The sequence below is a fragment of the Polyergus mexicanus genome, unplaced genomic scaffold, assembly GCF_030449975.1.
Source record: "Polyergus mexicanus isolate NDT 795.1 unplaced genomic scaffold, iyPolMexi1.0 SCAF_2, whole genome shotgun sequence".
NCBI classification, from domain to species: domain Eukaryota; kingdom Metazoa; phylum Arthropoda; class Insecta; order Hymenoptera; family Formicidae; genus Polyergus; species Polyergus mexicanus.
Genome location: NW_027223322.1, coordinates 12,572,206 through 12,584,541, shown reverse-complemented (window position 1 = coordinate 12,584,541; position 12,336 = coordinate 12,572,206). Strand labels below are relative to the sequence as shown.

At 34.1% G+C, this 12,336-nt stretch overlaps 3 protein-coding genes and 1 long non-coding RNA gene across 9 annotated transcripts in view; 2 read left to right on the top strand and 2 right to left on the bottom strand.

The window, feature by feature from the left end:
* The window catches only part of LOC138940687 (uncharacterized), a 39,001-nt gene extending 34,784 nt beyond the window's left edge, over positions 1–4,217 (top strand). The window contains exon 4 of the long non-coding RNA XR_011448033.1: positions 3,942–4,217. This is a non-coding gene — a long non-coding RNA (uncharacterized lncRNA). The remainder of the gene's footprint in view (positions 1–3,941) is intronic.
* On the bottom strand, positions 1,511–6,373 carry Yme1l (ATP-dependent zinc metalloprotease YME1L). Of its 2 annotated transcripts, none has more exons than XM_070309789.1 (13): positions 6,038–6,373; positions 5,401–5,538; positions 4,887–5,300; positions 4,524–4,749; positions 4,354–4,451; positions 3,976–4,219; positions 3,731–3,863; positions 3,338–3,575; positions 2,979–3,221; positions 2,629–2,775; positions 2,313–2,474; positions 2,034–2,154; positions 1,511–1,888 (listed from the first exon to the last, which is right to left on the bottom strand). In XM_070309789.1, the coding sequence occupies exons 1-13, from the start codon at positions 6,062–6,064 to the stop codon at positions 1,827–1,829; spliced, it is 2,253 nt and encodes a 750-aa protein (XP_070165890.1). In that variant the 5' UTR covers positions 6,065–6,373; the 3' UTR covers positions 1,511–1,826. The 2 variants fall into 2 exon arrangements, with proteins under 2 accessions (XP_070165890.1, XP_070165899.1); XM_070309798.1 differs by having other exon boundaries at positions 4,354–4,439.
* Positions 6,374–6,611: 238 nt separating this feature from the next.
* Gcs2beta (glucosidase 2 subunit beta) lies at positions 6,612–10,095 on the top strand. The gene is made up of 2 exons (XM_070309754.1): positions 6,612–7,716; positions 7,806–10,095. Exons 1-2 carry the CDS (start codon positions 6,789–6,791, stop codon positions 8,486–8,488), a joined length of 1,611 nt encoding a protein of 536 aa, XP_070165855.1. The 5' UTR covers positions 6,612–6,788; the 3' UTR covers positions 8,489–10,095.
* The window catches only part of LOC138940630 (uro-adherence factor A-like), a 62,652-nt gene continuing 60,052 nt past the window's right edge, over positions 9,737–12,336 (bottom strand). For all 5 annotated transcript variants that reach the window (XM_070309709.1, XM_070309727.1, XM_070309718.1 and 2 more), the window contains one exon: positions 9,737–12,257. In XM_070309709.1, the coding sequence (XP_070165810.1) occupies positions 11,820–12,257 (438 nt within the window). In that variant the 3' untranslated portion in view covers positions 9,737–11,819. The remainder of the gene's footprint in view (positions 12,258–12,336) is intronic.

Here is a 12,336-nt window from a genome sequence, read left to right as displayed (position 1 = left end):
GATTATATGTCACGATATCAAGTATATATACAAACTCGATCAAGCATGTGCGTGTTATACTTGAACAATCTTTCGCTTAATTGTATCACTCATTAATATGAATATAATCGGAAAAAGATCGCGCGTTAAGATAAATAATCACTCGTCATTTTAACTCATGATTCATTCATTCCAATACACGTTTGCTATGCACAGAAAAATCCAATTAGCCGCGGCATAATGCAAACATTGTAACATATGCATTTCCGCGCCATGCGTAAAACCAACCATAGTAAGCAAACACGCGCGCGTGTACACATATACAAATATATCATAACCATTACGTTACCTTAATTGAAGTACTGCAACGATCGTTTGGCATTCCATTTCGCACTCCCGATGCGTGATTACCGCGTGCGCTTTATATCGTTCGTAAAATAAATATATAGTAACATAAAGTATTACGGAAATCACTTCATTAAAATCGCCGAACCGATCGAATGTTACAGCGGGATATTTATATAGAAAAATGGTAATATATCTCGCGCATATTTATCGATATAACAAAAAACAATTTCATATATAGTTACAGAAACATTTCCAGATCATACTAGTTACACATTCAGTAAAAAACAATGCTAGACTACCAATAATTTGGAACTTCTGCTGAAAGCTTTTTTTCACATGTGTGATACATATATATGTTCCATATATATTCGATTATTAAATAAATTCAAATTATCTACACAATAAAAAAGTTACTTCTTATCGATATTAAAGAGACAACAAGGATTAAAATAACAGACAAATATTGAGACATATGTATATAAATATTTATGTGTATATTTACATACATAATTCAATACAATTTATATTTATAATGTCTATTTAGTAATACATCAAAATTTGTTACGTTTCCGGTATATTTCTATATTCGCTGGACATTTTGTCATTTTTAAATTGCAGTTTCCCAATCAGGGAAGGGAAGACAAAATAGCCAATAATTAATTTAACGATATTTTGATGATATTCATTTTATTTGAGAAAAAAATTCAGCTATTACTTTAAATAAGCGAATGTAGAGTATTGTAGAAAAAAAAAAAAAAATCAAGAAACTGCGAGCAAAAGATGAATTTTCTGGAAAACGCAATTCTTCTGATCAAATACATTTTTTTAGCAGCTGTTTTTTCTTTGTTAAAATTTCCAACGAGTGCAGAATTTTTATCTCTTCGACGCATCTCTATTTAAAGTTTCAGATGAATTGTCAGCGTTTTTTCGCGGAATTTGATAATTGACCGAAGTTGGCATTTAACCAACAATAAACACTCCGTTCAAAAATAGATGCTGCTGCATTAAAAACAAATATTTATCGATTTAGAATAAAGATATGATGCATAAACAATGATAATCTCTTTGTATTATAATTTGTGAAATATAGAATGATTAAATTTTATATAAGCTTACGGGAAGGACATATATAACATCTTCTAAAATTTTAAATAACAAATAAGATGAACGGAAATAAATGCTATTAATATAATAGGAACAGCATCTATTTTTGTAGTGTATATATATATATTTAAAGTATTTTAAATATTTAAATAGACATTGGAGTGTGATAATTTATATTTTTATTAAATTTATATTTCGATTAATAATGGTAATTCAAAATAAAATTAAAAAAAAACTCACGATTTATATTTCGAGTGTATTTTAAGTCTCTCATGAATTATAAATTCGTATAAAATACAACGATCATTGTCCAAATTGTATGTCCGCGCAAATTTTATATAATTATGCTTGATTCCTACCTTCTCGGCAAATACTCTCAGACAACCGCGTTTAGATTAAGATCCTTTTGTCGTTCTCTTTGGATCTGCAGATGATTCTCGTTTACTGAGTCCTGTTTCTGAAACAATAAGATGTAATATCAAATGGTTACTGTATACTAATATATTAACATTTGTTAAAATATCTCTCGAAAACTTTTATATGAGACACCATTTTATTTTCAGTTATATCACAAATTTTATATCTCTTTATAAATTAATCACCATTGACAATGGCAGCCACATCATCCGCATCCAATGTCTCATACTGTAATAATGCTTCTGCTAGCTGTTTATGTTCTTTTGCATGCGTTTTCAAAATTGATTTTGCACGTTCATATGATTCCTGTAAGAAGATGTGAAGTACAAATTAAAGTAAGTTATAAATAGCAAGAATTATATAACATCTATAATTTTCTCTTATTGTCTTAATAAAGTAATTAATAAATGAAAGATTTATCATATTTAAAAAAATTTTTATATTTGATACAAAATTAAATTTACCTGTAAAATCCGCTTTACTTCATTGTCAATAAGCTCATTCGTGCTTGGAGCATATGTATTGTTATTACCAAAAAGCTTCTTATTCTCTATTATTGATCTAAATCCCACTTTTTCTGACATTCCATAATTTTTTACCATCATCTCTGCTATCTTTGTCGCCTCCTGCAAAAAAGAAATGTTTAGATCTACATGTCTCTGTGTTTTTTAGCTTAATTTATAATATTCCTTTGGAGGAGGAGGGAAAATTTCTATTTCTTTAGACAAAAACAAATAAAAATTTCTACGAAGTTTCTAAGAATTAAGGATATAATCATACCACTAAATCGGAAGAAGCTCCAGTTGTCACTTTTTCTGGACCAAATGTCAACTCCTCTGCAGCTCTACCACCCATCATAGAATCCATATTAGCTAACAATTGTGACTTTGTAATATGATAAACGTCCTTCTCATGCATATAAGAAGTCTGAAAATATGTAGTTTGTAAGTTAAAAGTTATAGAATTGAGAATACAACTTAATATAAAAAAAATCTAAGCTTATTATGTACATAAGATTATGAATAATCTCAACCTTTATTGACAACACTGAAAAGAGATTTCTGTAGACCAATAAGTAATAATAAAAATAAAAATAATTATAATAATTAACAAGGTAAATAATTACATACGTGACCTAACGATGGTCCTCGTGGAACAATAGTAACTTTATGAAGTGGCGTGGCATCTTTTGTGTAAAATGCTACTAGAGCATGTCCAGCTTCATGATATGCTGTAATACGATTAACTTCTTCATCACGTAACTTTAACTTGCCTTCAGGACCCATCAATACTTTGTCTCTAGCATACTCCAAATGTTTCATGGTGACGCAATCCGCCTCGTCAATTGCTGCGCGTAGTGCAGCTTGATTTATCTGCATAATATTTTGCACAATTTTTTCTCGATATTTTTAGGTGACTTTTATAAAAATTGATTACACATTCTTTATAGTAACAAATTCATATATTACTATGAAACAATATTTCTTACCATATTTTCAAGGTCAGCTCCGGTGAATCCAGTAGTACAACGTGCCAGATAAACTGTATCAACCTCATGTGTTAATATTCTAGATAAGTAGAGGTCTAATATCTCCTTACGACCAAAATAATCAGGTTTATTAATATAAATCTCAACATCAAAACGGCCTGGACGCATTAACGCTTTGTCGAGATCCTTGCGCCTATTTGTAGCACCAAGAACTATGACACCTTCATTTTGACGAAAACTTAAAAAAGAGAACAAATATTTTTTTTAATTAAATAATTTTAAATTTGCGAGTTTGGAGATACTTCGGACATAGCGTATTTATTTTTAAAAAGGCTGAACTCCAAAATCTCTATTACGAAGCTACATTCGATTTCAACTAATTCATAAACTCACCCATCCATTTCGGAAAGTAATTGATTAATTGTCTGATTCGCATAAGGATGGAGAACCGAGTTTGTTCTTTTTGCACCCACGGAATCGATCTCATCAATAAACACTACACATGGAGCCTTTTCTTTCGCCGCCCCTGCAACGTTGTATAAGAGATACAATTTCGATTATTTTGACACTATAATTTAATGAATGTTATTTTTTTTCTTTGTAGGATTAATATTCTTTTCCATTTGGTTCTTACTCACGGAATAAATCTCTGACGCGCCGAGCACCCTGGCCAACTAAGATTTCGTCAAATTCAGGACCTGCCACATGGAAGAACGGTACTCCAGCTTCTCCAGCGACTGCGCGCGCTAACAATGTCTTTCCTGTCCCGGGTGGACCGACCAACAGGACACCCTTCGGCAACTTTCCGCCAAGAGCAGAAAATTTGTCGGGATTTTTCAAGAATTCCACTACATTCAAAAGCTCCTGCTTTGCCTCATCCACCTGTAAATTTTACAAATATTCAAAAAATTTAAATACGAATTTATATAAATCAGTTTTAAATTAAAATTGGATTGAATTAAATTAACATTATAATTATAGAAATAGATATTTTTGAAAGAATTTTGTGTGCTTACCCCTTTAACGTCATTAAAAGTAACATGGATGTCCTCGGGATCGATTTCAATTCTATGGCTCATAGGAAGCTTGAATATTCCTCCTCCTGGATAACTAACTATATAATGTATGAAACATAGTCAATAAAAAGAGAATTTTGAATAAAAATAATGTCGGTTTTTATACATACGATAAAGCCAAATTATAAGAATGACTAAGAACACAGAAACAGCTATCATATTTAGCACGATTTTGAATAACATTGTTCGTCCTCGCATCTGCCGTTGCAATCCAGATTCATATCCTTCCACAAAAGCCATTTTTATTCTCTTCTGCTCATCTGCTGTTACATCAGTATTGTTGAAGATCTGTTTTAGTTTTTCAAAGTCCGAACTTCTTGGTTCATGTACCGAGCTCTATAATAGTAAAAAAAAAGATTAGAAAATATAGAAAATAAGATGGTTTATATTACTCTGTGCTTTTGTAATCAATTTTGATAAATTAAAGCATTATCAGTCATTAGATCAGATTATTTAAGCAAAATATATCATACCACATGAAGATTAGAAGAGAGGCCAAGCCATTTTTTTATTCTGCTCATGAACGTTGGATTTTGCTCAAATTCCATTTTTATACTACGCTGAGACTTGAACGTACGAATTGATATATGATTTTGTAGTGCTTTGGCATACCACGTGTGTAACAGTCTACAATGCTGTTTTGATGCTAGATGAATGACAGGTAGAATAATGGGCTCTGTCAATGAGTATGGGAAGCCCCGTTTGTTGTCGGCAAAACTTAGGCCAGATAAATAAGACACTTTCCACTTATTATTCTCTTCCAACGATCTCCTAAATACACTGATAGCTAGATCATCTAACGTTACATACATCTTATTGTTCTTCATTGTTAATGCACTTAAAGCATTTAAATTCATTTCCAGTAGCTCGGTACAATTTTTTGCCGCCTAAAACAAGTCAAAAAAGTTCCATTTGTATCTCTCATATTATTAATTCTTAATATATGTTTTGGCTATATTTAAAACAAAATAGATGCTATAAGAATACCTCTTCAAGACTGTCCTGGCAAATTGCCATCTCCTCTGTATTCTTTTGTAGAGATTCATCCTGTTTCTTAGTTTGGACTGAATATAAAGTTGTTCTAGGAGTCACTGCCAATGTTAACTGCGTTAAATGGTATAAAACCTAAAAATAAGATAAAAATCTAGACACATTCAATCGTTAAAGAAAGAGAGAATGTCTACATCATACGTCTTAACTTAAAAGAAAAACAGAATCCTCCCCTTCTTCTCCTCCTCTCTTATTCTTACTAAATTCTTAGTTTTTTAATCACTTTGCTCTTTTACAAAACAAGTAAAATTCTAAATAAATAATTAAAGCTCCATTATGTTAACATCGTGTTATTTTAATTATCATAAAAATGATAAATCTGAACAAATATGTCCTAATTACAATAGACTTCTTGCCGATTTGTAATCTCGAAGAAGCACTTCCACGAGTCATAAAACAGATTAAGGAGAGGATATAAATACATTTATCTAATTATTTAACAGAGGTTAAAAAATATATTTGTACATTGCTCGAGGACAATTAAATTATATCTGCATAATATGCAAAGGGCATACAAAGACATTATCAAACTGACGCAATTATAGGAGAGAGAAATCGAAAGTGGAAAACAAACCTGATTGTGAGATTGAAGAGATAGCATAATCTCGAGTTTCTCAAGACGGAAAAATCGTGCGGATTTGCAGAAATTTGGGACGATCGAAGAAAGATTGTGAATGACGAAAAATTAAGCAATCACGGATCGCACCGTAAAAACGATGGATCATGTGTCGATAGTTTGGATCGGTCCACGCAAGTGCTCCACCGCGAATTTGTCGCGGAAGTTTTTTTACAAGTATAGTCACGTGATTAATAATCACTTGGCAATTTATTGAAACATTAACTGATTTTTTTTTTAATGCCGACTGTGTATTTTGAATGCGGAGCCAATTGATGGTTAGCCGTCAAAGGCACAAACTGATAATTTACTAGACTCGCTGATATAGATTATTTTCATTTCGTCAACAACGTGATCTAAGCGCCATCTTATGCACAGTACAAATTCTGTTGTCCGAAATATAGGGAATTTTCCAGATCATCCAATCACATTTGATCACCTATCAGCAGCTAACGCTCCGTCTATATAATTTATATGTTTATGGAAAAATACCTCTGTCGGACAATTGGACATCACTATTTCTAAACAGTTGGTAACACTAATTGTGTTATCTCACGCGCAATCGAAGAACGAGGACAAATGTGCGGTGTGTCGTGTCACATTCGCATATTCGAACCTCAAAAAAAAGAAACCTTGCTCCTGTAATTCCTTCGAGTGAGCAACGTGAGTGAGTGACGTGACTTGGAGAAACCTCCTCGTAGGCTAGAGGATGGGTAATCATCATCAGGTATCGCGTTTGGTGCTCGCGATGTCAGCGAACTTCCTCCTCCTCTTCCTCCTGGCCACGCCGGGCCACGTAGCCGGCTCAGGGGTGTTACAGATTCGCGGTATACCGGTGGCAAAAAACTCGTTGTATCGTCCGGATCGAGACTTTGAGTGCCTGGATGGTAGCCGGTTAATACCGTTCACGTGGGTTAATGATGATTACTGCGACTGCGGGGACAGCAGCGATGAGCCCGGGACAGCGGCCTGTGCCAACGGCTCGTTCTACTGTGAGAACGCCGGACACAAACCGGCCTATATACCGTCGTCATGGATCAATGACGGCGTGTGCGACTGCTGCGACACGAGCGACGAATATGCTTCCAGGGCGCGCTGTATAAACAATTGCAACGAGTTGGGCCGGGAAGCCCGATTGGAGCAACAGAAGGCGGAGCAGTTGGCGCGAGATGGTAACAAGCTGCGCTTGGAGTTAGTGACAAGAGGCAAAACAATCAAGGCGGAACATCAATCGCGTTTGGTGAAGCTAAGAGCGGATCATGCGGAAACAGAATTAATGAAGAAGGAGAAGGAGATATTAAAGACACAGGCAGAGGAACGGGAGAGCTTGGCATTGGAAAAGTACAAACCCGTCGAGCTAGAACAACAATCGACAACGGAGCAGAGACCTGGCGAGGAGGAAGAGGAATTAAGTGTCTCTGAAGCAGAAGATTATTTCAAAATACTGGATTCAGATTCCAGTGGTACAATAACAGTGGCAGAATTGCAAACCAGGGCTACGTTCGATAAAAATAGGGATGGGGCTGTGTCGGTAGAAGAAGCGCTATATTTCCTCAATGATAAGAAGGAAGTCACTCCGCAAGAGTTTGTAGATACTGCGTGGGCAAATATAAAACCTTTCTTAATGTTGGAGCAAGGTAGATAAGATTAAAGTTTGCTCGTTTTTTTCTTTTATAATCCATAATGCCTTTATGCAATATTATGCAATCTTATTATGTAATTACAGGTATGTTTAAAGCGGCAGAGAATAAAAAAGAAGCCGATAAACAACAACAGTCTTTGGATGAATCACATCATGAAAGAGAGGAAGAAGAAGAAGAGGGAGAAACTACAGACACAGAAGAAGAAGAAACTACCCCTGAAGAGGAACAGGAGACTGAAGCACAGGAACCAGAAGTCCAATATGATGAAGAAACGCAAGCACTTATTGATGAGGCCAATAACGCTCGCGAACGTTTTCAGGAAATCGTGAAAGCCGTCAACGAATTGCAGTCAGAGATTAGACAGCTGGAGGAGAAATTAGATCGCGATTACGGGCCAGAAGAAGAATTCGCGGCGCTCGATGGCGAGTGCTTCGAATACGCTGATCTAGAATACATCTATAAGCTGTGTTTATTCGGTAAAACGACACAGAGGTCCAAATCCGGCGGTAGTGACGTCAATTTGGGTCATTGGTACGATTGGGTAGGAACGGGCGATAACAAGTATACCAAGATGAAATACGATCAAGGTGTCACTTGCTGGAACGGTCCAGCGCGTTCCACTATTGTCACCATGTCGTGCGGAACGGAGAATAAGCTCATCTCGGTGACGGAACCGAGTCGTTGCGAGTACGCGATGGAATTCTCCACGCCGGCACTCTGTAATCCTAGTTCGGCAGACTCCGCGGACAAGCATGACGAACTGTGAAGTTATTGCTCCGTTAGGAAAACGATACAAGCGCGCGCACGTGGTCAGTCGCACGTACAATGTGAATCGTCAAGCACTTACGCTCTTCGCGGATTGCGAAACGTGTTACAAGGATCGAAAAAGCAACGTTGGACAAATCGTTTTGCAAATATTTTCACACTACAGCAATTAGTAATGTAACTAGAAATTTTTTTACTTTCTTTATTTTAATAGATATTTTTTATTCGTCCTGAATTGGGATATAGTACACCACACATTTTTTTTCTATAACATAGCGAAAATTACTGTAAGCATCTGGGTGATGAGAAAAAGTTTACAAAAGATGCTATTGTGTATAGTATTTTAGTATCAGTACTTTGTACAAACTCAACCAGATAAAATTGTAATATTAAAGAAAAAACACATTGTCAACTCATAGAGTCTAGTCATGTATTGGGTCGATCAAAAAATCAATCGCCTTTTTTTATATCACTCTCACAAACATTATTACAAATTATGAACCCGTCAAAATCAATATATAATGTATAAAAATAAACCCGATATATGTGTATATACATATATAACAAAATTTGTTATATATCTTATCTTTGGATTACGTTAATTTACACACACATTAATCAAAAATATGTTAATAAAAAAAGAAAAAAGACGAAAAGAATTTTTTGATGAATCTAATAAAATACATGACGGATTTAAACGGTAATGCTTAAATAATCTTTTGTTTATAGAAAAAGAAATATATTGTAATTAGAGTATTTTCTTCTCCGTTTGAATACGCCGCTGTGTATATACGAACTACAACGTTACGATCGCGATCAATTATTCATCCTTGCATCCAAAGAGTCCGTTGACTCAGTATTGAACGAAGAGTGTTGGTTAGTGATAACTGCAAGGTAATTTATCCTCGAATCTTATGGCACCGATAATGAAATCATTACTATGCGCAAAGCTATTGTATTAAAACTGACTGTTACATTCCTCTTTTTGTACACAAAAAAGTTTCTGTGTGATCTAAAAATAAAATTGAGATCACGGCTAAATGCCAGGTCCGACGAAACATACTTTATACCAAACTTGTACGTATATCTCGAAACGATAATATACAGGAAAAAAAATTATGTACCGTTTCCGGGATTCGATTAGTCACATATGCGTACAGACTATGTTCAGCATTTAAATCAGATATTTGTAATTTTTTAACTATGCGCGATACTATGGGGTATATTATATAATAAAGAGAGAAAAAGATTCTGTTGTAACTGTAATTTGTGATGGCAGCTTTATTTACATCAATGAAAAGAGATTTGTTCTGTATAAATGCGTGTATATGCACATGTATGCTGCGTGTAGAATTCCTCTTGTTATTCCTTGTACATTATTACATGATATTACAATGAGACTTGATAGTTAAATCCAGTTTTTTTTTTCTTGTTACTCTAAGAGACAAGGTCTTTCGGGATCCGAAAAAACGCACATTTATCATCTAAATAATTAAAGAAGGGTAAAAGAAGTATGACGGTATAATATTCCTGCGTTTTTTATCATCGACGATACTTTGATTCAGTTTCTTCGATAGGTTCGGTAAGGCACTTGAAAGGTTACAAAAATCATTTTTTTCTTGTGAAATTCGGCGATTATAAGATGATATGCGCTATAGAACGCTTTCTGGATCATCGGAAAAAAACGAGATGTTCGGGGTAATCACGTGCTTCAACTATTGACAAAATATCGCACGATTTCTTCTCTTTATATATTATTTCTCCTTTTAACGATCTTTTAGAGGCATTTAACATTAAATTGAGACCATCACTCTTAATATCACCTAGTAACATTTCATCGGCCAAAAGAATTGTAGGCCTATTTTAACGTAATTATACGTTTTATAGACAATCCGTAGGCAATTTGTATAAGAGAGTAATATACTTTTATATAGAATAAACATCAGTTTTCCAGCATCGAAAAAATACAATTGCACACACGTAACATTTCTTAGACTATCGTTATACCCTGCGGCTTTACTAAAATCAAAAAATCAACGTTAATATACGGAGTGCATCATAATTAAAGCTCATGAAGCGTTATTTCTTAATAAAAAATAAGTCGAACAATTCATTTTTTTTTGCAAAGCTTATTGAACGAGTTATTAAACAAAATCATCTAATCAACACCGTTTTTTGAACGGGTATATTTCCGTAAACCATATGCCGGAGTAAATGTAGCCATGTACACGTATGTCCGACGTTAAAAAACGTCGCTGATTTGTGGTGATTGTTGAAATTGTTTAGTGATGATTTGGTGACCTTTATTTAATAGTTCCTCTTTCATTAAGCACCGCAGAAAAAAAAATTCAGGACTTTTCGATTTATTTCTCATTCAGGAATAACGGTAATTCTTGGGCGTGAAATATGATATATCCTGTATTATATATATATATATAATGTGATACATTTATATATATTTTTTTATCTTCAAGATAATTAAAGTGATAACATATATATTTTTTTCATATTTACACGATATTTATAAATGCGTCGTATACCGAAAATCATCTGCTAAACTATTGTACAATTATCTGCGAGTAAACGCTAAAGCTTTTTACGAGAATGTACATACATTCGCAAATATGTTCTTCTGTGATGAGCATTAATGCACGATCGGATATAATCTCAATAAAGTATTAACTTTTAATTAACGTTTTAGAAAAACACGAGAAGTGAGAAAATTGCCGCCGGGCTGATATTTTTGTTTTCCAAATGCATCGACGACGAAGCAGTCGAATATTATCGACTTGAACTGAACACTATTTTGATTTTTGAAGAGTTACAGATTCCACGATGTTACATTACTGTTTATAATTACACAAATTAACGTATAAAACATGCAAATTATTTAGATATAATTTAAATATCAAGTATTCATTGATATTTTAAAAATTTATTTTCTCTATAAATCAGTATTTAGAATATTCTAATTTATTAATTTTATACATGCAATTATGCTAATCGAGCGAACCTATCTTTCATTATTTTTTTACTTCAATTTTATATATATATATATAGCTCTACGAATATAATCAAACTTTTCTGCGAAAAATAATTATCTGCAATCAAATTTTTGATTTTCTTTTGTATCAATTTCTTTAAGATCCAAATAGTTCCACTAGGATGTACTCTACAACAATATTTATATATTTACCAAGAACTAAACGAGATCGTTTATCTCTTCTCAGGTTTCCCGTGTCTTTGCATTAAACTTTGACTACCTTCAAAGTAGTCTGCTAATCGAAAAAGGAATTGCGAGAACGATTTCACATCGTTCTATCATCGCGCGTTCATTTCCCGAGTTTCTCGAACATGATCAGCTTTTCCTTAAAACTTTTGGTATCAGTTGACACTTCCGATATGTTTCCGTTGAGCATGTTCTGCAGATCCTCATCGTTTTTGTTGCTCACTAACAAATTATCGAACAGCATCTTCGTGTCCTCCTGTTTGGCTACGGGTGATGATGGTTGTGATGTACTCATTTGTTGCCTTTTCTTCGGATAGATGACGGAACCGTGTTGATTGTTACCGTTATCGGCCATCCTAGTCATTATCGTAATAGCTAATAACTGCTGAATACCCAAGTTTTCCTTGGATACTGGCTCGGAGGACTGGCGCCAATAGTATTTGTTATCGGCAGAAATAAGCGACTTGGAATCCTCAGTATCATCTCCCATCGATGCTTGATCGGAATTTGTCACTACCACATTTCTGCTAGACCAAGAATCCTGAAAGAGATTATCAAATATATTTTTTTGTTATTTAAGAAACTATTAGAAAAGAAGAATAATATATACAAAAGCTAAT

Excerpts from the sequence above, each read along its gene's own strand:
- Yme1l (XM_070309789.1), bottom strand. The coding sequence starts at position 6,064 with ATGCTATCTCTTCAATCTCACAATCAG. Across the intron at positions 4,220-4,353 it reads CTTTTAATGACGTTAAAGGG|GTGGATGAGGCAAAGCAGGA; the intron begins GTAAGCACACAA and ends TAAAATTTACAG. Across the intron at positions 2,475-2,628 it reads GAGCTTCTTCCGATTTAGTG|GAGGCGACAAAGATAGCAGA; the intron begins GTATGATTATAT and ends TCTTTTTTGCAG.
- Gcs2beta (XM_070309754.1), top strand. The coding sequence starts at position 6,789 with ATGGGTAATCATCATCAGGTATCGCGTTTGGTGCTCGCGATGTCAGCG. Across the intron at positions 7,717-7,805 it reads TTTCTTAATGTTGGAGCAAG|GTATGTTTAAAGCGGCAGAG; the intron begins GTAGATAAGATT and ends ATGTAATTACAG.